A 25,738-nucleotide genomic window follows, 5' to 3' on the forward strand; every position below is an offset into this window, starting at 1 on the left:
GATGTCATTCTAAAACCAAATGGACTCTATCGTGTCTCTTAAACTTGACTTCCCATGTTCCCTGCTAAAGTGCATCACCTCAAGAAACGACTAGTTGCATACATCAGAAATGGATCAGCTAGCCTCCATTTGACTTTCCTGTGCCCTTTTCCTCTCTCCTCAATATCCCACATGCATTTGATTCTGAATTTTCCCCCCAAATCACTACCCCCTCTTTCCTCAAAATTGCCACTAAACCAATTAATATAAACTGCTTGGCTCTCCGTATCCATTGCTTGAGCACTTAGGTTGATACTGTTTCCTATTCCTGGGATCCCATGGGAAGCACCGGTTACCTGGAAAGTCACGGGGAAGAAAACATGAGAATACCAACAAGAGCTGGTCCATCTAATTATTGAAGTCTCTCTGTCACTAAAATGTTCACACTAGAATTACTCCTAAACCTGGGCTAGAAGCACGGGCTTTAATAACAATGAGATGGAGTTCATAAATGGAGCATTAATACCCATAGTACAAGAAAAAAACCATGTACATGGCGTCAGGATTCTGTGCTGTCTAGTCATCTTGAAGCTGGTCTTACTCAAAAATGAATGTAAACACAGTGGAGAGATAGAGACACCAATGCTGTCTTATCTAAAATCAGTTAGTGGATGAATTCAGTCCCTAAATACTGTCTTTTGGAACTGGGTGTGGTGACTGAAGCACTCTGGAAGCTAAGGCAAAAGGTTTCAAGAATTTTAGGCCAGAGGTGTGAATATAGCTCTGTGGCACAGGGCTTGCTTAGCATCCATGAACTGCTGAATCCAATCAATAGCACAAAGGAAAAAGAAGAGAGGGAAAGGAGGGAGGAGGAATCCCAGGACACTCCACGTCCTGTTACATACTGTTTTAAAATAATCCAGGCAGGCACTCTAATCCCACCACGTGGGAAGCAGAGTCTGTGAGTTCAAGGCTCACCTGATCTACATAGAAAGTTCAAGGCCAGAGCTACATGGAGAGCTCCTGTCTCAAGCATCAACAAACCTGTGCGTGGAAGTCTTTGGAATTATGAAGGCTAAATATTCTGCATTTGGAAAATGGTTTAAGGACCGGGCAGTGGTGGCGCACACCTTTAGTTCCAGCACTTGGGAGGCAGAGACAGGTGGATTTCTGAGTTCGAGGCCAGCCTGGTCTACAGAGTGAGTTCCAGGACAGCCAGGGCTACACAGAGAAACTCTGTCTTGAAAAAAAAAAAAAAGAAGAAGAAGGAAAGAAAAGAAAGAAAGAAATGAAAAAAAGGAAAGTGGTTTTAGTACTATGTATAAACACTTGTAAATAAGGTTTTTACTAAAGAATGATCTGATGAATTATTCTCAACTCTGACATAATCTAGTTCCCCGAATCTGCACTATTCTATGAATATTGGTTTCTGAATCCAAAAATATCATCTAGCCTTTTCCTCGTTTACAGGTGGAGAAACAAAATCTGAAGAAATGTTAGTTCCTGTCAGACAGAGTAAAAAGTAGAAACTTTCGTCTCTCTATATTTAATTTAAATCATAATATCTAAACTGGACAAGGAATCAGCAAAACTGGTTCGGATGTTCTTTTTTTTTTCTTTCTGTCTCTCTTTCTCTGTCTCTCTCTCTCTCTCTCTCTCTCTCTCTCTCTCTCTCTCTCTCTCTCTCTCTCTTTCTTTCTTTCTTTCTTTTTCAAGACAGGGTTTCTCTGTGTAGCCCTGGCTGTCCTGGAACTCACTCTGTAGGTTTACTTATTTACATCAGGGAAACCTGTGAGGACAGCAGTGGGTGTCCATTGGTAGAAGTTGAGGCTTCTTTAGTCCTTACTCTCCACTTGGATGGCCTGGAGCTCAGGAGTGGGTAAGAATGCTTGAACTCCTCAGCGCTAGAGGGCGCCAGACCCTCTATTTTAGTTATGGGAATCAGAGCTTCACCAACCGGAAGTTCTTTGCCCTTAACAAAGAAGGCGTCTGATAGCCTACACCAATCAGGTTGCTCCACTGAGAGGCGGTGCTTCCCGCCTGCCAAGAGTCTGTGTGGTCCGAGAGTTCCGGTGTTGCCAATCAGAGCGTCCTTCACAGACGAACACGTCGACGTCAGAGATGGGCGGAGTCCAGTTTTAATTTTTGGCGGGATCCGGTGTGGACCGGGAAGAGGATTCGGTCTTAGGTGAGCATCGTGGGCTTTGCGTGTGTCGGGGACTCTGGGCATCCACGCAGGGACTGGGATCTGAGGGAGAAAGGCGCGAACCTCTGAGGGTGAGAAGCGCCGAGATCTGGATCGGGCGGAGCAGACGACCTTCGGCCGAGGCTGTAAAGGGCAAGGCGCCGGGGCCTGGAAGACTGGGCTCAGGTGCTTAAGGAGCCTGTTTTGATTTGTTTTATTTTTTAGAAGCGCCCTTTTATTTCTGTTTTTTAAAAGAAAATTTCTGACAGTTTCATGCATGCACATGTAAATATGACAATTTTAGTTGTATTGAGCACCGTTCCTCTCTTAACCGCCTTCCTTTTCTCTGAACCCCTTCTTCACCGTATGTACCCTGCTACTTTCATGTCTTTTTTATTTTGTTTAAATAACCCACTGAATGCAGTTAGAGTTGCCTGCCTAACGAGCTTTTTAAAATGCTCGCCGGCTCACTGACTCCTCCCTCACCCCTATTATGTATGCCTTGTACGGGGCTCCTAGTGAGACACGTAGTATCTGCCCTACCCTTCCGACGTTTGAACTCCCAGAGGATCCAGATAACAAGCACACAGTAGTGGACAAATGTGCAGTTACTAGAGCAGAGGGGGTTCTAGAGGGGACCTTCAGGGTATGGCCGACTAGAAAGGCTCAGAAATTACCTAATTGGATATGAAAAAGAACTCCAGAAGAGCTTTCTAGACAAAGTGTGTGAGCCCGGAAGCAGTTCAAGAGGCTGAAAGCAAGCTAATCTAGCAGGAAGACGTAAACACAGAAAAGATGAGAAAATAGAAACAAAGAAGAAGGACCATTGATTTACGGGCTTTGTGAGTGGTGTTCTGAGGATAGTTGGAAAGTGTCAGAATGTTTCAGCTGAAAAGAACTCCATGGCTTGATTTATGGACCTAAATATCACTGACATAATGGCTGGGGGTGGTGGCAGCATTTGGGAGGCAGAGAGTCAAGGTGAGCTCTGTAGTTTTGGGGCCAGCCAGAGTTACACCGGGAGATCCCGTGGGGCAAGAGGGATGGTTGTGGGGGGAACCAAAGTAAAAGCAAAGAATGGCTTAAAGCTAATGGTGACTTAATTAGGTTTGTTAGCTGTGAGGTTGGAGAAAAGTGGAACATGTATGCAATGTTTGTAGGTTTGAGCTGTTGTACTTTCAGGATGTCCCTGGATGTCAGGACCAGAAGGGTATACTGGTTTGATTTAGGAACTAGGGTAAGATACTGGTAGGAATGAGCCCAGAGCGTTTGCTCCTAACTCTCAGAAGCTTCCAATTGGAAATGCTCCAGCAGATAACAATGACTGTTACTGGGTGAGTGAAGAAAACAGTACCATATTTAGCAGGGTGATGGTGGTGTGTGCCTTTAACAACTTCACTTTAGTTTCGGTGTGCTTGTGTACACAAATATAGCAAAGCAGTGGTTCAAGCAATTAGTCTGAGTTTAGGAAGACATGTAAATAAGTGTACAGCAAGAACATACTAAATATTAATAGAGCAACCCGTTTCCAGAACAGTTTAAGCACACTTGCCGGGCACACACTGTATAGTTTATATCTGAGCAAACAATAAAGCAAGGCAGAAGGGCATATCCAGATTCGGGGTACACGGTAGACAGCCTTCAGCCTGCCCTTTCACCAGATTGGGTTCTATAGCCATGTTCCTACATCCAACAAGAGCAAACGTGTCTTATAAGTTGAATGCAAATGTTTGTCGCAGGAGCCTGGAAATCAAGTCCAAGAACGATCCAGGGAACAAACTATACTTGAGGTTAAAGGCCTTCTGCCCTGCCCCCCACCCCCAGCCTCTCTCATAGTTCACTGTTTGACAGAATGGCCAGGGTTCCTGCTTCCACCTCCCTCAGTACTGCAAATAAAGGCATTTGATACCACACCCAACTTCAACATGATCTATCTTAATTGTTCTGGTCCTCTATGCTCCACTATCTAGTGTGGAAGTAAAATCCTAACTCAGGGTAGAGCTATGTATCTCACGCTTCAGTGGATAAAGTAGACCTCAGATGCATCATAACAAAACAGAGTAATAACCCTAAATCTTACCCCAGCCTGAATAGTTCTTGTTCACACTGAGTCTGTAGTCCACCTCATACCCTACACTGCACTGTTGCTTGGTCTCTAACCAGTTTGAAGCCAGGTAGAGGAGCTCTGCTGATGCGCGAGGAGGGGATGCTTCTGAGCTGTTGGCAATGGCAAAGGAGATGAGAAGTGCCAGGTGTGGGTGAATCCTAAGGTTAGCGTCACAGACTTGCTGGGATGTGGGTTTGTTGGATGTGCCTTGTGAGAAGAGTCAAGAGTGACTTCTCTAATACTGATTTTTATGCAGCCAAGAATCTCCGTTGTGTATCTCCTGGGCCGCCTACCTGGTCCTCCTTTACCCCTGCTCATCTCAGCCATTCTCATGACAACATGGACGGTAAGGCCTAGTTTTATGGATTCCTCTTTGGTTTTAGGAAAACTGCCATTTTGTCCTTCATTCTACCACGAAATAGCTGGGGGCCAGGACTGCTTAGTAACGACTGCCCAACTGTCAGACCAAGGGATTAAACTGAGTGTCTGACTTCAGGGTTACTTTGCATGTGGAAATCTTTTGAAATGGTTTTAGTCTAGATCTGTTTTAAATTCTGGTGGTCCTTTCTTTGGAATTGTGCTTGTTTTTTCAGGGATTTGTGCAAAGAAAAATCCCAGTGAAAAAATACTGCTCTGATGAGCAAAGCCCATTTGGAGCAACCATTTGTGCTGGTTCTCCAGGCCCTGAACCAGTGGACTGGACTGGGAGGGGCGGGAGGGTTGTTGTTCTTTTTGGTTACGTAGTTGAACTCATTGCCAGAAACTGTATTACTTTTTGACCTGGTTTATTTTCAAGAAAAGTAAAGACAGACATTGGAATTAATAACACTGTGTTGGGTATGATTGCTTTGCCCTTTAATCTCAACACTTGGTGGTCAGAAGCAAGTAAATCTCAGAGTTCGGCTACATAGTACTGGGCTAAGTGAGATTGGCTCAAAAAAAAAAAAAAAAGAAAGAAAGAAACAACTATATGTTCTGATTTGGGTTAATTTTATCTTTAACATGAAATTATCTGTGAAATAAAATGTTAATTCATGATTAAAGGTCAAATAGAAGCAAATCTGACAGAAATGTTAATGATAGCTAATTCTGGGTGGTGAATATTTTTATGTCTTTCTCCATTTAAAAGTAACAATTGGCTAGGCTGTGTGGAACCTGCCTTTAATCCCAGGATTAGGGAGGCAGAGGCAGGAGGATCTCTGAGTTTGAGGCCAGCTTGGTCTACAGATTGAGTTCCAGGTCAGCCAAAGCTAACACAGAGAAACCCTGACTCTTAAGAACGTAAATAAATAAATAAATAAATAAAATAACAAAAAGTGAAATAGTAGGCAAAGTCTATATCTATATTTAAGCTTTTTTCAATTCCTTACTGGTCAAATCTCATGAAACTTGGTGTCATAGGAAGATAGCACATTAAAGCAGTGCCAGGAAAAAGATGGAGCCTAGTGCCTGGCCTTGCATGCTCTTCACTCTCCTCAGTGTCTTCTGAGAAACACTCAGGCAGGAAAGTAGGTCAAGAGCAGCAGGCAGAGTGGCAGATCTGGAGTCTCCTCTCAGTTGCCCTGTCAGTGTTGACTAAGCGTGGTGTGCTTGTCTCTGACACTCTGCCTGGGGAAGACTTACAATCCCATTTCTCCTAGTGGAGGAAGACGACTTGTGTCTACTGACATCTCTGCTGGAGGAGAACGAGGCAGCCTTGCCTTGTAGTTCAGCAGAGAATAAGACCTTGTCCCTGGAAGACGGCGACCCTGATGAATTTGATGAACTTTTTGACGCTGACGGTGACGGTGAATCTTACACCGAAGAAGCTGACAGTGGAGAAGAGGGAAGGACCGGAAACCAGGAGGAAGGCTTGGCCGCTCTCTTTGGCGATGTGGAGGACTTAACAGATGATGAAGTTCCTACATCGCAGGCTGAAAACAGCGTCTCCCCTGCTCCTGCTCCCAGGCGAGAGAAAACCAATCAGGAGTTGCAAGGTAACCCCACTCGTGATGGCTTGCTTTCTCCAGTTTACTCAGTGAGACAGTGGGTGACCCCAAGTTTGACAGTTTTCATTAAAATAACTGCAGGTACAAGGGTGGTGACCAATGGGTTTATTTTGCAAAAAGGATAGATGACTTAGTAAGATGGACCCAAGTCTAGAACCTCAATATGAGAAGTTGGGGACACATAGGTCCCTGGGGCTCAGAGCCAACCTGGCAGAATCCATGAACTCAATGAGAGACCCCGCTTCAAAAAAAAAAAAATAGGCAGGAGCCATCAAGGAATACTGACCGAAAAGCCCTTTGTGTGCATGCACACACATGGCTGACCTTGAAGAGGGGGTGGATGGGGCATTTAAAGTCAGCATTGCAGCGTTCGGGGTCCTCCTTTCATCCTTGTCAGCCAGCTCGACTCGATCTTCCACAAAATGGCTCTAACACTGTGCTTCTTTCAAAATCTATACTTTAGGATTTATGTACTTGGGGGCCAGAGACAAGGCTACAAAGCTGCCACACAGTCTGGTTGAACGTTCCTGAACTGCCGCTTTGAAGCTTGCCCCCTCTGTTAGTCCTGGCCCCTTCTCATATCTAACACAGAAGCCAGCACTGATTGTACTAGTTATCGTATTTCAACTTACGATGCTTGTCGTTTGTAACACATTCGTACGAATTCCTCTTTGGGGATTTTGTTTGGGGTTTTTGTCTTTCTGACACAGGGTTTTATACAGCTTAGGCTAATCTCATCTCCCTCTCTGTCCCCCTCAGCCTCCTGAGTGCTGGAATTGCAGGTTTACCCCACTAGTCATGGCTCATGGCTAGCTCAACTGTCAAAAGGCTTGATTGCTAAGGATAAAAAGGGTTTAAAGAACCTCTCTGAAGTATAACAGTTACTATAGGATTGTATTATGAATCTCAAGGTCTTGGGTGGAGATAGCAGAAATACCGCCAGTGTTTTGGCGGGTACAGCATGCCATCTGATCTGATTCCTAATATACTTTTCTTTTGTAGATGAATTAAAGAAGTTGCAAGAGCAAATGAAATCCTTACAGGAGCAGCTAAAAGCTGCGTCAATCAAACAGCCTCCGAGTAGATCCCCTTTGCCGGAACCACCTGGTAATGTGACTGTAATTGTAGCAGTAATGCATTTTTGTTACCAAGAAACAATAGCATTAATATTTCCACCCAGCTCCGGCCAAAACCGTAGCATTGCTAATTTCTTTCATTTTTCAATCACGAAGGTCCCTCTCTGCAGCCCCCGATAAAGGAGAAGAAAATCCGGAGAATTCAAGAGTCAGCGTGCTTTTCTGCAGAACTTGATGTCCCTGCTTTACCCAGAGCCAAGCGGATGGCTCGGATGCCAAAGACTCCTGCAGGTGTGGTACTCAAGGCCTGGCTGGGTCTCACTGCTCAGCTCTGTTGAAAATATATCATTCGTGTGTGTGTGTGTGTGTGTGTGTGTGTGTGTGTGTGTGTGTGTGGTTTGTAAGAGAGGGTTACAGGCAAGTGAGCTTGTGTGTGCAGATGCTTACAGAGGGGTGGGATCCCTGGGGACCTGAGTCACAAGCATTTATGAGCTGCCCAGCCATTGCTACACAAAGTTCTACTGGACAGCGTTGTAGAGACCCGGATGATTATCACCAAGTGGTCTTCTTCTCTGGCAGGATCTGATTACCTGGGGCCTGTTGTACACACTTTTACGTCTAGCATTTGAAGGAACCTACATTCTAGGCCAGCTTGAGTTACAGAGTGAGACCCAGTCTCAAAATAGCAACAAAAAAATATCCTATGTGTTGATTGCAAAAAAATACCATAACAGGTCTTTTGCCTCTCAGTCATTCTGTCTCCACTTCTTATGCTAATTTTCTAGAGTCATCTTCAAGGACAAATACACCCTCACAACCACTACAGGTTACTTCCAGTTTTCTTGAGCCCAAAAGCTCCCCTTCAAGGTTGACAGGCGCACCCTCTCCTCAAACTGTTCCTGCAAACAAACGCTGTGGGATGACTAGAAATCAAAGCACGGCAGCCCCTGGGAATTCTGGGGAACGGCCCCCACAGGTTCCTCAGGTATCTATGGAAGCCTTCTCAGGCCTACGCCTCAGGTCAGTAACTGTAACATCCCTTTGTGACCCCTTTATCTGTCCTGCAAGATGGCTCTTACTCCTATCAGAAGGTGGATCTTCTAGAGGCCGTGTGTGTGTGTGTGTGTGTGTGGTCTACACAGCAGCAACTCTTGACTTGAGGGAGCTTAGCAGTGCAGCAAGCAGCACTGTCTTAACTCTGTGCACTGTAGTGTGTACTGTTTAAGGAAGGTTTGTCTACACAATGCTAATGGTGGTGCACACCTTTAATCCCAGCAATCTGGACCCAGAAGCAGGAGAAGCTTTGTGAGTTCAAGGCCAGCCTGGTCTACATAGTGATACAGATTTCATTATAAAACTTCCCAGGTTTGTATAGGTACAGTTTAGTCTATATTGTGTACAGAGTTAGGATCCTAGACAATTTTTAAATATGTACAACTGAAGTATATAGAGTCTTTAAATATATACAGTCTTTAATTCCCACATGCAGAAAGCTGAGGGAAAAGGGTTGGGAAGTAAGGCTAGCCTGCTTAACTCCGTGGCCAGCCTGAGCGTCAACATTAACCACAGTCTCGAAAGCAAAAAGAGATACAGAGTAGCAATACCTTCGTGTAGTGGTAATGAGACTACAAAGGATCACAAACTCTCTGTAGGTAAATCTATGTCCAGGGAAAAGTAATCCTCACTTTAAAATTATTTTTTAATCTACTTGAAGGGGAAAAAAATGTTTACTGAGGCAGGAAGATTATGAGTTCCAGGCCAGTCTGGGCTACACAGTGAGATCCTGTCCCAAGAAACCAAAACTAACTAAAAATAAATAAATATGCTGTCTAGATTACATAGAAGTACCCCGAAACACTGGAAAGGTTGCTTTCTGTAATGTTTCCCTAACCACCTGGTAAGGTTCCACATAGTCTGTTACCAGAATAATGACCTAGCAATTACCGGCTTCTTGACCCAGGCGACCTCGAGTCTCCTCCACAGAAATGAACAGGAAGATGACAGGCCGGAAACTGATCAGACTCTCTCAGATCAAGGACAAGATGGCAACTGAGAACCTGGAAGAAACGGACTGGGTGACATTTGGGGTTATACTGAGGAAGGTCACTCCACAGAGTGCTAACAGTGTAAGCTGCTTTACTGATTTCCTGAGCTGGGCCTGCCCAGGCTAAAGGGGTCCCCGGGTCTTCATCTGGCGCCTGTCAGCCCTTCTTTTGAAATAACTTCTAGTGGGCGCGTGTCTTTGGGTTGGTGTTCAAGGGTACTGTCTGCAAAGAACGCTCAGCGTAGAGACAGTGGAGCCGTGTATCGTCCAGCCATTCTGACTGCATTTCAGTTCTCACTGTTCAGGGGACACCTGTGTTGGTCCCTGAGATACTGTCATCTCTTCTGTGGAGAAGGCTGAGTAATCAGGCTGAATCCACAAATCCCAGAGATCCCTGTGAGCATAAGGGGCTGAGATCAATGGCCAAGTCAGTAAGTGTATACTGAGATAGCTCTTACTACTTAGTCCCTGCTATCTAGTCCTATGATCAGGCTATAAATGATAACGCTAGTTCTGCTTCTTGTCTCGTACTAGGGTGGTAGTGGGAAGTTGTCGCACACTTCCTGTGTACCTGTGACACTGACTCATGTACTGTGACACAGTGCGGGCTACCTGCTAAGTTACCCTCTCCTAAGTTTCCTTGTGGCCTCCCTGCCTTCTGAGGCAGGTAATAAACACTAAAGCCCAAAGAATTAATTTATAATTTGAAAGCACTCTGACAACCATTTATTTTAGGTGAATTATATTCAGATATTTTTCCACCATAAGACACCTGAACCATTACATAGAGGTACTGTAAGCCAGGGTTCAAACGTGACTGAAAGGAACTCTATTCACTCCAGGGGAAAACGTTTAGCATCTGGAAACTGAACGACCTTCGTGACCTGACTCAGTGTGTGTCCTTGTTCTTGTTTGGAGACGTTCACAAAGATCTCTGGAAGACAGAGCAAGGGACCGTCATAGGTCTGCTCAATGCAAATCCCATGAAGCCCAAAGATGGCTCGTCGGAGGTGAGACCTGAACTCAGCTTGGACTGCTTTGCTGGTGATTTCTACAGTTACTTTTTGATAAACATCTGTGTTAATCTTTCTCTGACCTTTACCTGATTCTCCCCCCATTATTCTTGCTCTTCCTTTGTTGGCTCATTGCCTGCCAATATTCTGTGACTCTACTTATCGTAAACGGTTTTGAGTTAGCGTCCCAGGTCTCAGAGTTTACTGAACTCTCATTATCACTGCTATTTTATTTGTTATCTGAGAGAACACACACACAGTGACACGGCTCACGTGTGGAGGTGAGAGAACAACTTTATGGAATCACTTCCCTACCTTTGTGGGTCTGGGGATTGAACTCAGGACTGCAGCTTCGAGCATTTGTACCTGCTGGGCCGTCTCGCCAGCTCAACTTTACTGAACGCTCCCACTCGGGTCTCCTTGGGTCCCTTCACAAATGTCCATGGTTGTATCCAGAGATCAGTGTGATGCAATGTGAGTGAATTTTATGGTCCTAGCTGGCACTTGGAGTCGAAGCGAATCTTCATGCTCCCAGTCTGCATCAGAGTTTTGTGTTACCTTTGCTTCCTAGTGAGTTGCTGACCAGTGTAAATTGCAGTGGATAGTTTTTCTGCTCTGTCTCAACAAGAGCTTTGTTTCCAGTAGAAACAGCAAAAGTCTTCATTTGTTGGTTGGCTGTGTATTTGATCATTCATAACAACACAACAACAACAACAAAAACCTTCTATACAGTTTCTTTTAAACAAACAGTGGGATTTAGATGGGCATGGTAGTTCACACCTGTAATCCCAGTGGTCCAAAGGCAAAGGCCAGAGGATTGCCATTACTTCAAGGCCAGTCTGGGCTCCAAGGTCAGATCTTGTGTGTGCTTGTGTGTTTGTGTGCATTTGCGTCTGTCTGTCTGTCTGTCTGTAACCTGTGCTGGCCTTGGACGAGCAGCAGGCCTCCTATCTCTGCCTCCCAAGTTCTAGGTTATAGGTATAAGTTACCGTTCCCAACTGTTTTTCCTTTTCTTTCTTCCTGTTTTCTCTTTTAACTTACTGCTGTATTAGTTGACTTGGGCTGGAGGTGGGAACATAGGTATCAGTATACATGTGGAGACCAGAGGACAACTTGCAGAATGGGTTCTCACCTTCCACCATGTGGGTTCCTAGAGTTGAACTCAGGGTTGTTAGCAAGTGCCTTTACCCACTGAGCCATCTTGCCATCCCAGTTTTCTTCTAAGTCCAGGCTAGTATTATGATAAGTATGGGGGAAGTCACCAGTTTTGGGCCAGTCTGGGCTATGTGATGAATTTGGGCTATCCTCTAGTATACAGCAAGACCCTGGCCTCTCCTCCCTCATAAAAACAAAAGACTAGAAACAGGCAACTTAGTGATGTCTGTGAGGCCATATCTCTGTGAGTGTCTTATTTACTGTTTTATCCCTGTGAAGAGACACCGTGACCACCACAACTTATAAAAGAAAGCCTTACAGTTTCAGAGGTTGGGTCCGTGATGATCGCGGTGGGGAGCATGGCAGCAGACAGGCAGGCATGGCACTATAGTGGTAGCTAAGAGCTTACATCCTGATCCATAAATCTGAGGCAGAGAGAGAGATACTAGGCCCGGTTGTGGACTTTCGAAACCTGGAAGCCCACCCCCAGTGATATTCCTCTTCCAACAAGGTCACACCTAATTCTCCAAATATTTCCAGCCAACCGGGTACCAAATATTCAAATATATGAACCTATGGGACAATTTTAGTCAAAGCACCACAGTGAGTTTCTGCCTTTCCCTCTTGGTCACTAAATGACACCAAATCACTGTGAAGCAGAATACTGTATCTCCCTGCCCTGGGAGGAGAATCTACTCCCTCATTGGTTATTGATCTTAGGTTGAGAGGCTCTGAACAGATTGATATTTTCTGCTGAAATTCCTAGATCTGGAGGGAGGTCTTGCACTGACTGAGCTACCAGGGTGTGAATGCAGTTAGGCAGAACAACTCTGCCTCAGATCAGCTGCTCTGTGGGCTCATCCCTCTAGACTCGGGAGAACGGTCCAGTGTAGATGGAGGCTTACCTGTGGCCAGGTTTGCACTGAGGCTAGCTGGGGGATTTGAAAGCATTCTGATCTGGATTCTGTTACCTAGCAACCACTGGGCCCTGTGACTTCCAAGTAGTGACAGGATGCCCTATTCTGGAAGCAAGGACAGAGCCCAGGCAGTTGAGGACAGGTCTTATCTCAGTCTGTATACTTGGTAAGTAGGCCTGCCTGAGAATTGGCAGCAGGGAGCAGGACTGAGTCAGCCAAGGTCATCGAGACTGCCCCCCTGCCTCTTATCACCACTGGCAGCAGTGGGATGAAGGTGAGCCAGCCTCTCTCTTTTTAGTAGGAAATCAAGAACTTCCCTATCAATTCCTGTTTCAGGCTAATTTGCCAAGCCTTAGTCACATGACCATTGTGTGCTGTAAGAAACGCTGGGAAAACAGGGCTGCATCTATTGCCCGAGGCTGAGTGTTTGACCAGCCTAGACAGTCAGAATTCCAACAGCCAATGGTTACAAAAAAGGGAGCCAAGGGCGGTGGTGGCGCACACCTTTAATCCCAGCACTTGGGAGGCAGAGGCAGGCAGATTTCTGAGTTTGAGGCCAGCCTGGTCTACAGAGTGAGTTCCAGGACAGCCAGGGCTACACAGAGAAACCCTGTCTAAAAAAAAAACAAAAAAAAACAAAAAAAAAAAAAAAAAGAAAGAAAAAAGGGAGCCAAGATTGACTCTTCTGCATTGCCTAGTCTGCAGCTGTATAGCGCACTGGCTTCAGAGATGCCTTCTAAAGCCAGCTGCAGACATACCTCCGCCGTTCTTAGGATAAAGACCCTCAGCACTTACATAAGCTCTCTCTCACAGGTGTGCTTATCTATTGATCATCCTCAAAAAGTCTTAATTATGGGAGAAGCTATGGACCTGGGAACCTGTAAAGCCAAGAAGAAGAATGGAGAGCCATGTACACAGACAGTCAACTTGGTGGGTGTCCAGTCCTTTAGTATTTGCCTATGAGCAGCCAATCATGAGGGACGGACTTAAGGTGGCCATGAGCAAATGGGATCACTGGAGGTCATAGGGATGCAGCAAGCACATAGTGGTGTGAGCCCAGGAGAGATGGGTGTCACCGCTGACCAGGCCCTCATTGGGTGCTTCTCCCTGCAGCATGACTGTGAATACTGCCAGTATCACATCCAGGCCCAGTACAAGAAGCTTAGCGCAAAGCGCTCCGATCTGCAGTCCACTTTCTCCGGGGGACGGATTCCCAAGAAGTTCCGCAAAAGCACCAGCCTGAAGGAGCGCCTGTGTCAAGATGGTTTCTACTACGGTGGAGTTTCTTCTGAATCCTTTGCAGCATCCATGTAAGGCATTTCCTGGGGCTGCTCTTGGGAAAGGATTTTGCTTCTCTCTTAGGAGGAAGTTGATGGTGGGCTGTTCTGTAACTGTCCTAGGGTGCTTACATGAGCTTCCTTCTTCATAGCTGAAGCCAGAGTGGCCAAGGACATCTTCTATTCCTAGGGAGACATTGAACGGGCAGGAGTCGTGTGATCTGAACATAGAGCCCATGCTTTACAGTTAGCCAGATGTGATATCTCCTACCTGCAATCCCAGCTCGTGGGAGAATGAGACAGAAAGAACATGAGTCCATAGACGGCCTGAGCTGTCTAGGGAGACCCTGTCCCAAATGGAGACAACAGTCTGGAGAGATGGCTCAGCAGCTAAGTGCGCACTGTTCACCAGAGGACCTGAGTTTGTCAGTGCCCATGTCAGGTGGCTCCACTGCTGTAACTCCAGCTTCAGGAGGTCTGATGCTCTTTTGTGGCCCCTCCGGTCAGTGTGCACAAACCTACTCTCAGACACATGCATATACACATAAAAGATTCAATAAATAAAACCTTGTTTTAAGTGAGGAAAACAAGCAAGAGGTGAAGACAGCAGACTCGGGAGTCCGAGCCAGCTGTGGCGACATTCCAGACCAGGCCAGGCCAGGGCACATAAGTTCCTGTGTCAAAACAACAGTGGTGACTTTCTTGAGTCACTATTGTTACTCTTGTTGTTTTGTTGTTGTTACTGTTGTTGTTATAGAGGGAGTTTGCAGCCCTCTTAGAAACCACGTGACTTCATGAACTCGTGTGATGTGGCTCACATCGTGTTCTGCAGCATGGTCCCTCCACCATGATTCTAGACTGTCTAAGGGTGATGTGTGGCCTTGTCGTCTTACCATAAGGATGGCATCTGAGCATATTACAGGTCAGAATATGTATAAAGGAACATGTATAAAGGATTTTCTGACCTTATGGAATTAGGCAAAAAGACTTCTACTGTATATTAAGTAATGACTCTTTAGTCATTATTTTTAGTAACTATAGAATATCCATTATACGGTTATTTACCATATTCCATATGGGTAAATGTTAATCATATTTCTAAGAACATTGTGGTTTTTTTCTTTTTTTTTTGAGACAAGATTTCATGTAGCCCAGGCTAGCTTGAACTGAATGTACACTCAAGCCTGGCCTTGAATTTCTCCTCCCTCCATCTCCCTAGTCCTGGGATAACGTGTATGCTGCTCTGCCCAGCTTTTAATAACATTTTAGAAGGACCTATAATTGTAACATACTAAATGTTAACAGTCATTAATTATTTTAAGACAAATTCTTAGGCTTCTGTATTATAGTGTTGGTGTATTTTTTGATGTCTCTGGCCCTTTGGCAAAGCCTCAAGTGAATCTGTAGGCTCTCTTCATCTGTGATTGAGTGTATAAACCAGAACTCCTGGGCTACCAAGCTGGGGCTGGCAAGGCCTGCGTGCATGCGCGGGGCTTGAGAGACTCGGACCGTTGGTAACAGATGCGTTGGGAATCCTCGTATTCTGTTTTGGAAAGCACTGTAGCTCAGTCACTTTCTGCTTTGGCTCTTGTCGTTACAGGGCAGCAGCCATCGCTCCTAAGAAAAAGGTTCAAACCACGCTGACCAATCTGGTTGTGAGGGGCACAAACGCAATCATCCAGGAAACAAAGCAAAAGCTGGGTAATTCTCTCCTTGCCCATCCTCTGGCTCTAGTGATACAGTATCTGGGACTGAGAATGGTTATGGCTTGCTCATAGTCTTCAGTGATGAGTGGCACACATCACCTGAGTTTAGTGGACTGTGTGGTGTAGGCTAAAGGAGAGAGCTTGGTGACCGATCGAGCAGTAAGAAAAATCTTCAGCTTGATCTTACTGGGTCAGCCTCTCAGTATTCAGCGTTAATACCAGATTCCCGGCTGATCTTATCAGTTACCTTTTGTTAAAATAGGCCTAGGTTAGACAGTGCCAGTCCACCCTTACCTTTGGTCCTAAGAGTGACCAGGAACTCCTGCATGACCTCTTATTCATCTTCTAGAAATGGCATGTCCATGGGTCCCACAATTCTTAGGGGCTTAGTGTCTGATGACCTTGCTGTCTTACTAGTCTGACCTTTAAGTTAAACATTCTGCATTGGCTGGAGAGATGGCTCAGTGGTTAAGAGCACTAACTACGTTTCCAGAGGTCCTGAGTTCAATTTTCACCCACCACATGGTGGCTCACAGCCATCTGTAATGGGATCTGATGCCCTCTTCTGATGTGTCTGAAGACAGCTACAGTGCACTCATAAAATAAATAAATCTTAAATCTTTTTTTTTTTTTAAGTTTTTTTTCTTTTTTTTTCTTTTTCTTTGTTTATCTTATTCACTAACAGGTTACTAAGTTATGACTCTAGGTTTTAAAAAGTGATCTCATGTGATATCAAACCATTTACATTTTGAATCCTCTAAAATTAATGTCTTTGTGTTTCAGGAATTCCCCAGAAGAGCTTGTCTTGCTCTGAGGAGTTCAGGGAATTGATGGCCCTGCCCACATTTGGAGCCAGAAACTTACAAAAACATCTAGCCAGAGCCAAGTCTTCGGGTACAGTCAGCATATGTGATTGTGGTGTGTGTGTTCATGCTTCCCCAGACCTTTCTCAAACCCTCAATGTGCGGCCTGTGTTTTAGGGAGCCCCAAACCTGCCATCCAGTCCATCTCGGCATCGGCACTCTTGAAGCAGCAGAAACAACAGATGTTGGAAATTCGGAAGAGGAAATCAGAGGAAATACAGAAACGGTAAGAGGCAGACTCACTCGGCTCCCTGCCTCTGATGACCGTTCCCGCTCCCAGAGCCTACTGGTGTTGGCAAGATCAGTTACTGCGGCCCTGGAAAGTAGGAAGGAGACTGGAGAGGCTTTCTGAGCTCAATAGTTTATCTGCAAAATGAGAAATGTGGGTGCAGGGGTTCTGAAGTGAAGCCACAGACTCTGTTATTTCAAAGGTGTTGGGCATGGGGCTGGCAAGACGGCTCAGTGGGTAAACATGACTGCTACCAAACTATACAGTCTGGGTTTCTTCCCCAAGCCAGCACAGTGAAAGGACAGAACCAACTCCCACAAGTTGTCCTCTGGCCTCCTGTATGTACACTGTGGTAGGCACGCATGCATGCACACATACATACATAAATGTAATCTTTTGAAACTGTCGAGCAGGGTAGCACCTGCCTATAATCCAGGTCTTGAAGGTCCAAGCAGGAGAGTTAGAAGTTTAAGCAATAGGGCAATCCTGGAGGAATCGGTTATGCATCCTTCTGGGGAAGGTAAAGGATGGTCTTGTGGATGTTGTAAACAACTGTATAATACGACATTCTTTTACTTCACTAACAGTATTTTGTACATTTTTGCATCTCCTGAAGCTTTATATCTGATTTTGTGTCCATGCTATAATTGATCAGGATTTTGTGGGTGTTTCATGCCTGTGTAGAAGGACCTCATATGGAGGTTACCTTAAAGAATGAATAGCTAGGGCATTATTGAAATGAAGGAAGGCTGGTGCTGAGTCAGGCAGGATGGGCGTGCCTCTCATCCTAACACTGAGGCAGGCAGGACGGGGCGTGCCTCTAATTCTAACACTGATGAATGAGGCTAAGACAGAATTGGTTGCTCAACGCCTTTGCTGCGAATGTAGCCCAGGTTGGCTCTGAACTCAGAATCCTCCTTGCTCAACTCCTAGGTGCTGGAATTTTAGGCGTGTACTACAGCACATGGCTTGAATTCTTTCTAATATGTTAAATCTATGTAAAAGAATCAACAAGTAGATTGCAGTGCCATTTTTATTAAGGATTTTTGTTTAGTTGGTTTGGGTTTTTTGTTGTTGTTGGGGGATTGTTTTGTTTTTTGTTTTTGTTTTTTTGTTTGTTTTTCAAGATAGGGTTTCTCTGTGTAGCCTTAGCTATCCTGGAACTTGTTCTGTGGACCAGGCTGGCTGGCTTCTAACTCAGAGAGCTGCCTGCTTCTGCCCCCTGGGTGTTGGGCTTAAAGGCACATGCCACCACCACCCAGCTTAGGTTGTTCGTTTTGCTTTTTTAATTCTCTGACAGTTGCATACATGCCTATGAGGAACTGTAGTCATTTCACCTCACGTCATTTCATCTTCTCGTCCCTCCTCCCTTGTGAAGGGTTTCTAGGCATCCCTTGTGTATTCCCTTCCTGTGGGATAAACTGAGATGCAAGGAGATGCAGTGAAGCCCATCACACACAGGTGCCTCTGCAGTACACTTTTAGATGTGTGTTGTGACAGCGTCTCCTACCGAGTTAGTTGGTAAAACAGTCATCAGTTACCATCCACATACTCAGGCAAAAGCTGGTGTTCTTAGTTGCAAATTTGAATTATTAGCCAAGAAAGGAAATTGTTTACCAACAACTAATTGTTCTCTCTAGCTTATCTGAGGTCTCCTGGACTATTTTGAAGTCTAAGTCTTTTGAGCCTTGGGTATATATTTATTTATGTTTATTTAGGTTGGGGTTTGTTTGTGGCATGGAGCCTAGGGGCTAGGGCATGCTAGACAGATGAATGATGTCCCACTGAGCCATGTACCCAACCCCATATTTAGCTACTTCGTATTCCTTTTAAGATTCCTCCAAAGCGCAAGTGAAGTCCAGAGCCCAGCAGTGCCATCTTCCTCTCGACAGGCTGCTGCCCAGTCTCCTCGAACTGGGGCTGAGTTCCCCAGGTTAGAAGGAACCACAGCCCCACGGATGCCTAAGCTGGGCAGAGGCATCTCAGAAGGAGACGATGTTCTCTTCTTTGATGAATTACCACCACCAAGACCAAAACTGGGTGCAGCAGCAGAAGCTAAAAAGGTAACTGGGGTGTCCAGCGGTGCTTGAGGATCTGAGTTTGGATCCCTAGCATGCAAGTAAAAAGCCAGGCATGGTGGCCGCATGTGACTCTGGGGGTGGGAAGAGGGTGGGGGAGGACAAATGGATCTATGTTAGCCAGCCATTCTGGCCAAGTGGTGAGTCCTGGGCTCAGGGAAAGATCTTGTCTGGAAAGATAAGGTGGGGGCTGGAGAGACTGGCCACTGGTTAAAGCATTGGGTGGTCTTGCAGAGGACCCAAGCTAGGTTCCTAGCACCTGCATCAGGCAACTCATATAGCATGTAACTCTAGCCTTCACCTGTACACACATGGCACACATACAGACAAGCAGGCACTAGACAGACAAACAAATAAAATTTAAAAAAGATGAGAGTGGTGAGGGAAGAAGACACTGTTAATTTATACACATGCATACAAGCACTCACATAATCTAGTTTTTAAAAAATTAAGGATTGATTTATTTATGATTTTTGCTGGCTTCTGTTTTCATTGCTTGGCTTTGGAGATGATATTTAAAACTATATTACTGGCCAGGAAAGAGTCATTGGGCAGCTGTTAACCCATACTAAATAGAATCAAAGTAAGTGCAGTGTTAGTGGTGTCAGGCTATTGGTGGTAATCCTGGCCCATGCTGATGAAGAGACAGGCCTGCTTCTGACCTTACCACATGTGCACTGTGTCCACTGGATGTTCCGTCACAGCACACAGCACCAACGAGCACTGTCTGGTGCCTTGGCTCAAGTTCACGCTGTTTTATATTATAGTCTACAGTGGTTTTGGTATATGCTCAATTTTCTACTCTTACAGATGATTTAAATATGGAAATTAAACATAATGGCTTAATTTCAGCAAGCAAAGACATTTAATATTTCCCTCCTATTTTTCCTCAGCATGAAAGTATCAAAATTAGTATATCTCTGAAATGTATTGTTAGAACATTTGATTTTAAAAGTTGCTAAATGAATTCTTTTGGCCCTAGATTTGGATAGACTTTCCAACAATTTCCAAAAGGGCCCTGAACAAACTTCTGCCATTTCATAGTGCGTATTTCTCTGAAACATCATTTATAGACTGACTTTTGTCCCATCAACTTTAGTGCGGTCTTTTGTCTGTCTGTGTACATGCACACGCCACACCTGTGGCGGGCAGACAACTTGCAGGAATGGGTTCTCTCTGGCCAGGATAGAACTCAGGCCCCACTGGGTTATCCATCTCACAGCCCAGTTTCTGTTAGAGAACCAAGGGCTGTGGAACACTGGGTGCCTGTCGTATCCCAATGTTTGTTTGTTTGTTTGTTTGTTTGTTTGTTTCTAGTTGGCTGCTATTGCCAAATTAAGGGCAAAGGGCCAGATCCTTACAAAAAGGGATCCAAACAATATTGTAAGGAAGCAAATGGACGCCCGAGGCATGCAGGGAGTGAAGGAGCGCGTGGAGAACAGCACTACGGTGTCTCCTGAAGGTATTGTGGCTTTGTCGTCATAGTGGGGGGCAGATGCTGTTTAGAGAGCTCTAATTACAGCTAGTCCTCCAACATCAAGTGTTGGGTCTCTAAATAGTCCAGGCTGCCTCGCTACAGCTCTGTCTTCTTGCTCCAGAGTCCTGAGGGCTGGGTTACAGTCATGTATCACCTGCCCGGTCCATCCAGTCACTCCCGTATAATCACACAACTTGGAATGGAATTATGTGCAGTCTGAGCAGGTGGGAAAGGGATTGCTCTCTGAATCTTTATGCATTTTTATAGTAACATAAGGTTTTTGAAAGGAATTTGCTGTTTTTGCTTTTTGAAGCATGGGAATGGCTAAATGTCATTTAAAATGGGTTTGTAAGTCAACTTTTTGTTCTCCTGTCACTGTAATCAGAAGAAAAGAGTGTCTCTTCTTGTCAAACATTCCACCTCAGACTAGGCTTCTTAATCTCTGCTTAATTTTTTGTTGCTGTATGTTTGAACAAAGTCTCATTCTGTAGCCAAGGATGTCTTCAAACTTGGCAATCCTCCTGCCTCACCTTTGCTAATAATGGGATCGTAGGCTATCATACCCAGCTTTCTGTACACTGAGGTCACCCTTGCCACTTAAAGCTGGGGTCCTGATATCAAGGTTGAAGAGCCTAGTGACAGGGAGAGAGTTAAGGATGAAGCACACTGGCTCTCCCCCCCCCAGCTTGCGCTATCTATCTATCTATCTATCTATCTATCTATACATACATACACACACACACACACACCTCTGTCTTCTCAGGAATAACTAGTGTAGTGTTGTGTTGTTCTTCTACAGATGAGCTGGAGCCTGCCAGGAAAAAAAGGAGAGAGCAGCTTGCCTACCTAGAGTCAGAGGAATTTCAGAAAATTCTAAAAGCAAAGTCCAAGCACACAGACATCCTGAAGGAGGTAAGCGCCCAAAGGGTCAGGCCCGTGACCTTCAAAACAGAGCTCTAGGGGGACTGAGGATCCAGTCTTACACAAGTGAAGTACCTGTATAGTATAGGATTTGAGGTACTGAGAGAGGGTGTGTGTGTGTGTGTGTGTGTGTGTGTGTGTGTGTGTGTGTGAACTCACTTTGTGTGACGACTCTAGCTCCAGAGCTGTATCATGGCTCTTCAGAGACAGCTCCCTGCCCCCATCCCTTCTGCTCTAATTGCTTGGGACATTCTTGTGCCCTGAGCATTTGGAGTGACCAGCACCTAGCCTATGGGGCTGTCACTATGTGTGCCTTCCCCCTGGAGTCTGTTAGAACGGTGTGCTGAACTGGCTGGCTGCTCATGCGCACTCAACTTACTGCCGCTGTTGAGAATCGCACCGGCTCTTATTTGAACTTCTTTTAAAAACCAAATGCCTGTTTGTATCTTCATTTATTCCCTATTTTAAGTTTTTGGTTTTCTGTGTTTTTGTTTTTTAACTATTACGATCTTTGGCTTGCAGTTGGTTTCCTCTATGTAGGTTTCCGACATTTTGCCTGTCTCTTCAGCTCTGCTTTAATAATGATTGAGTAAATCACAGCAGTCATTATTCTGAACATATATTGGATTTGGTGCAGTTACTTCTGTGTGTTTTGTCACTCAGGCTGAGGCTGAGCTACAGAATTCCTATTTTGAGCCACTGGTGAAAAAAGAACAGATGGAAGAAAAGATGAGAGCCACCCGAGAAGTGAAGTGCCGCGTGGTGACATGCAGGAAGGTGAGTGGGCAGGGCTCCCCTTCAAGGGCAACTTGGCAAGATCTGAGGAATTGTGGGATGTGAGGCCATAGCTTGTAATATGTCATTTAGAGTTGAAAATAAATAGTGCAAGATAGACAAGGTTCAGGTACTCTGCTGTGTGACCAGTAGGGCCACCTTGCTCCTGTTGCTGTTTGTTGAATTCTGACAAATCCTGATATATTGATAGTTCAGAGTTTGCTAACTCTGGGACTTTGACCAGAAATTTTTTTAAAGGGGGAAAAATATTTTGAATCTCATTATTAGCTCTGGCTGACCTAAAACTCACTGTGTGGCCAAAGCTGTCCTTGAGCTTGCAACCCTTCTGTGTGAGCCTCCCAAACACTGGGATAGAGGTTGCACCACCAAGCTTACCTTTCCTAACATCTAGTGTCGATGAATGTTATTATATGCTTCTACTTAAATAGGGCAGACATTAGAAAATAGGTATTTGTATAAGAGAGAGTCAAGAACTCCACTTGAGCCTGGTGTGGTGACTTGTGCCTCCACTCCCAGCATTTGGGAGGTAGTGATAAGAGGCTGTACATGAGCACAAGTTTAAGACCAGGCTAGCTACAGAACCCCATCTCAGAAGAGAAAAGCATCATTAGAGATGAGGTGGTCAAGTCCCAGCAGTGGCAGAGGATGGAGGGCCTTGAGAGCAGCTCCTCTGTCTTCAAAGCCCCTCACCCGGCATGTGGTCTGTGTTCCTCTGTGCAGTGCTCCTACACCCACTTCAAGCCCCTGGAGACCTGCGTCAGCGAACAGCATAACCTCCACTGGCATGACGGTGTGAAGAGGTTTTTCAAATGTCCTTGTGGAAACAGGACTATCTCCCTGGACAAGCTCCCAAATAAGCATTGCCGGTATGAACATCACGTGGGCTTCTCTGTCTCCGTGGTACTTCCCGTGTGGTCCCTGGAGCGGGAGATCATCTCCCTCAAGCTTTCCTATAGCTCCTGACAGTCCTCAAGTAGGAACCCTTACCTGAGACCCTTGAGGTAGCTGAAGGGTGTGCACATGTCAGGGCGAGCAGTGTGGACAGCCCGTGGTAGGGAGCCAGTTCTATTCAGCAGGCGGTGGTACTTCTCTGCCTTGTCTAGTCTCATTTCTTGACCTAGAACATTGTCCTCCAGTAGACAGAAGTTAGTGCCTAGATGGCGCCCCCACTGGGACATGCACTGCCCTGTAGCATCACCTGAAGTTTCATCTCTGAAGCCTCCAGGTTACTGAGCAATGGAAGGCTGTTGTTTCTCAAGCCATTGAAGTGCTTGTTCGTTATAGCTTCGAGCATAGCTGTAGATGAGGTGGATGGTATGGGTGCAGCTCTTCCTTGAATGAAGGGACAACTTTTTCCCTGTGACCCCACAGGCCCCATTGTCTTCATGCTGTTAATTTCTTTACTATTGAGTGAAACCATTTTTCTGTTTCAGTAACTGTGGCCTCTACAAGTGGGAACGGGATGGAATGCTAAAGGTACGTATGGCAATCTGTTTTTCATTACTGTAACAAAAATTACCTGAGATAATCATGTTAAAAAGGGCTGGAGACATGGTTCAGTGGTTAAAAGCACCGACTGCTCTTCCAGAAGTCCTGAGTTCAATTCCCAACAACCACATGGTGGCTCACAACCATCTGCAATGGGGTCTGGTGCCCTCTTCTGGTGTGTCTGAAGAGAGCAATGGTGAATACATAAAATAAATAAATCTTTTTAAAAATCAACTTTCAAAGAGGGAAAGTTTCCTTTGGTTCACAGTTCTCTGGCTTGTGCCTAGTTGGTCTGGTTTTGGACCTTTGGAAGGAGAAGATGACAAAGGTTTGTTTATCTCATACAGAAAAAAAAAGATCCCTGGGTCCTCCTGTTCCTTCAGGGTCTCGTCCCCAGTGATTTAAGAACTCCCACTACATCCACTACCTCCCGAGAGCACCAACTTGGTGGCAAAGCTGTAACAGATGGCCTTGGGGACATTGTAGACATTATCTAGCTGGGTACTACTCCATTCTAACTCATAATTAAGTTGGTGACCCCAGAAAATAAAGATAAACCATCTCTTACTAGTGCACTCTCCTTTTTCTAGGAGAAGACTGGTCCAAAGATAGGAGGAGAAACCCTGTTGCCCCGAGGAGAAGAGCATGCCAAGTTTCTGAACAGCCTTAAATGAGTCTCTTCAGACATCTCCCAACCAGCCTTACTTCTGTGGCTCTGAAAAGCAAGAGATTGGCTCCGTGCTCCTTTTTCCTGATTGACACCATGAGAAGGAAGTGCTTGGTCATCACAGTGCCTACTCACTTTCCTCTGTGTGCTGGACTGACACCATATTTAACATTCATGTGCACATGGGGAACCAGGGCACTGTGGCCTTTCCTCGTTACAGATGCCTGCCGTACAGCTGCCGCACAGATGTTTGCCCCAGATCTGAAAGCAAGAGCTTTGCTTCTGGGTCTCCTTCGAGTGTTAATGTGGACACTGAGAGACAAAAGAGCCGATGTGGCATGGTTATCTCCCCACTTCCATACTTGGTCCTTGTGTAGAAATGAAACCAGGGCAGCATATCTGTGTAATATCCCAACACTCGGGTTCTGGATGATGAATATCTCTGCTGTTTGTGTAGTCCGGATGTGCTGACATTGGATGCCACATTCTTTCCTTCTGTTGTACTGTGATTTCATCCTTTTCTTTGAAATGAAGTCACCGAGCCAATTTGTGACTCAGTCCCTTCATATAGAGAAGGAAGTTTCTCTCCTACATTCATGTGGGGCTCAGAAATGCCTAAGCTCTCGTCACCTTTAGTGTGGGTTTATTTAAAATAAAGTTCGATGCTCCTAATAAAAGCAGATATACAACTTGAGAAGCTGTAAAACGTGACTCAGAAACCAACAGTACAGACAGAATCCCAAGGACTTTGGGTAGGGTTACAGGTATACTTATTATGTGTGTTAAGAATCCTAAAGGTCAAAACATACATAGTTAACCCCAGTAAACATTTAGGTTAGGCTAGCTGAACAAACTGCCTTTCAAACAGTATTTGACCCATGTGAATGCTGGTGCTGTCTAAGGGTACAATAAGTCGGCAGGATCGTTACCCTGGCATCTGGACTCCAGCTAGTTTGGGTTTGTCTGAAACAACATGTCAAGAGGGTAATCCTGTGGGAAGTACTTATGGGAGATAGATGGTTGAGGCTTTCCAGAGCCAAAGACACAGTCACATGCCCCGCATGACATCCAGCTTTGTTTCTGCTCATGAAGTGTTTATTAGTAAGTACCAAAGGTTCTTGAAACTAATCTAAAGAGTGTTGTGCCTGAAGTCAGCACAGATCAGGAACAGCAGAATGTTCTCAGAGCTGCCTGCACTGTGTGGGAAATGTGTTCTCATCTGCTCAGGGCATGGCTGGGTCTTCACTGTCTATAAGATGTTCAGATGCTTACAGAGCTCTGAGGACCTGAATTTGGATGCCTTTATGTTTTTTCATTTTAATTCCTAAATAATTAGAAACACAGTGGAACCCCTTCCCACTCTTGGGGATATTGGAAGGTTGGATTTGTGTGCATTGTGTGTGGTTTCCCAGAATATTCAGGGGTGAGGAAGGGGTGGAGAGAACTCCCCATGAGCCTTGAAAATCTTCATTAATGAGATTAATCTTTTAATCCTTCCTTTTAGTGCTTTTACCAACCATTAAATAGTTTCATACAAATCCACTATATATTTATCTTTTTCTTGACTTAATATCAGAGCCCTATCTCATCATTGGGCACTTAGAACTGAGTAAGCAATCAGCAGAAACTGGCTGATATGAATCTATCTTCGGGATATTTTGTTTTAGGTTTTTCTTTTATATATATATATATATATAATTTATTTTATATATGATGAGTACACTGTAGCTGTCTTCAGACACACCAGAAGAGGGCACCAGATCTCATTACAAA

General features: G+C 45.0%; 1 protein-coding gene across 1 annotated transcript; it reads left to right on the forward strand.

The window, feature by feature from the left end:
• The first annotated feature begins 1,740 nt into the window (after positions 1-1,740).
• Mcm10 (minichromosome maintenance 10 replication initiation factor) lies at positions 1,741-25,512 on the forward strand. Its single transcript, XM_034510391.2, has 20 exons — positions 1,741-2,167; positions 4,528-4,617; positions 5,912-6,247; positions 7,262-7,366; positions 7,492-7,626; positions 8,121-8,355; positions 9,296-9,461; positions 10,222-10,389; positions 13,278-13,394; positions 13,578-13,774; positions 15,342-15,442; positions 16,231-16,341; positions 16,428-16,536; positions 18,374-18,602; positions 19,935-20,079; positions 20,894-21,006; positions 21,679-21,792; positions 22,531-22,676; positions 23,244-23,286; positions 23,889-25,512. The coding sequence occupies exons 2-20, from the start codon at positions 4,611-4,613 to the stop codon at positions 23,970-23,972; spliced, it is 2,661 nt and encodes an 886-aa protein (XP_034366282.1). The 5' UTR covers positions 1,741-2,167; positions 4,528-4,610; the 3' UTR covers positions 23,973-25,512.
• Positions 25,513-25,738: the final 226 nt, after the last annotated feature.

The sequence above is a fragment of the Arvicanthis niloticus genome, chromosome 8, assembly GCF_011762505.2.
Source record: "Arvicanthis niloticus isolate mArvNil1 chromosome 8, mArvNil1.pat.X, whole genome shotgun sequence".
Taxonomy (NCBI): domain Eukaryota; kingdom Metazoa; phylum Chordata; class Mammalia; order Rodentia; family Muridae; genus Arvicanthis; species Arvicanthis niloticus.

Bases quoted from the DNA above. Each gene is read 5' to 3' on its own strand.
- Mcm10 (XM_034510391.2), top strand. The intron at 10,390-13,277 runs GTGAGACCTGAA...TCTCTCTCACAG, and splicing joins CCAAAGATGGCTCGTCGGAG to GTGTGCTTATCTATTGATCA. The intron at 22,677-23,243 runs GTATGAACATCA...TTTCTGTTTCAG, and splicing joins CTCCCAAATAAGCATTGCCG to TAACTGTGGCCTCTACAAGT.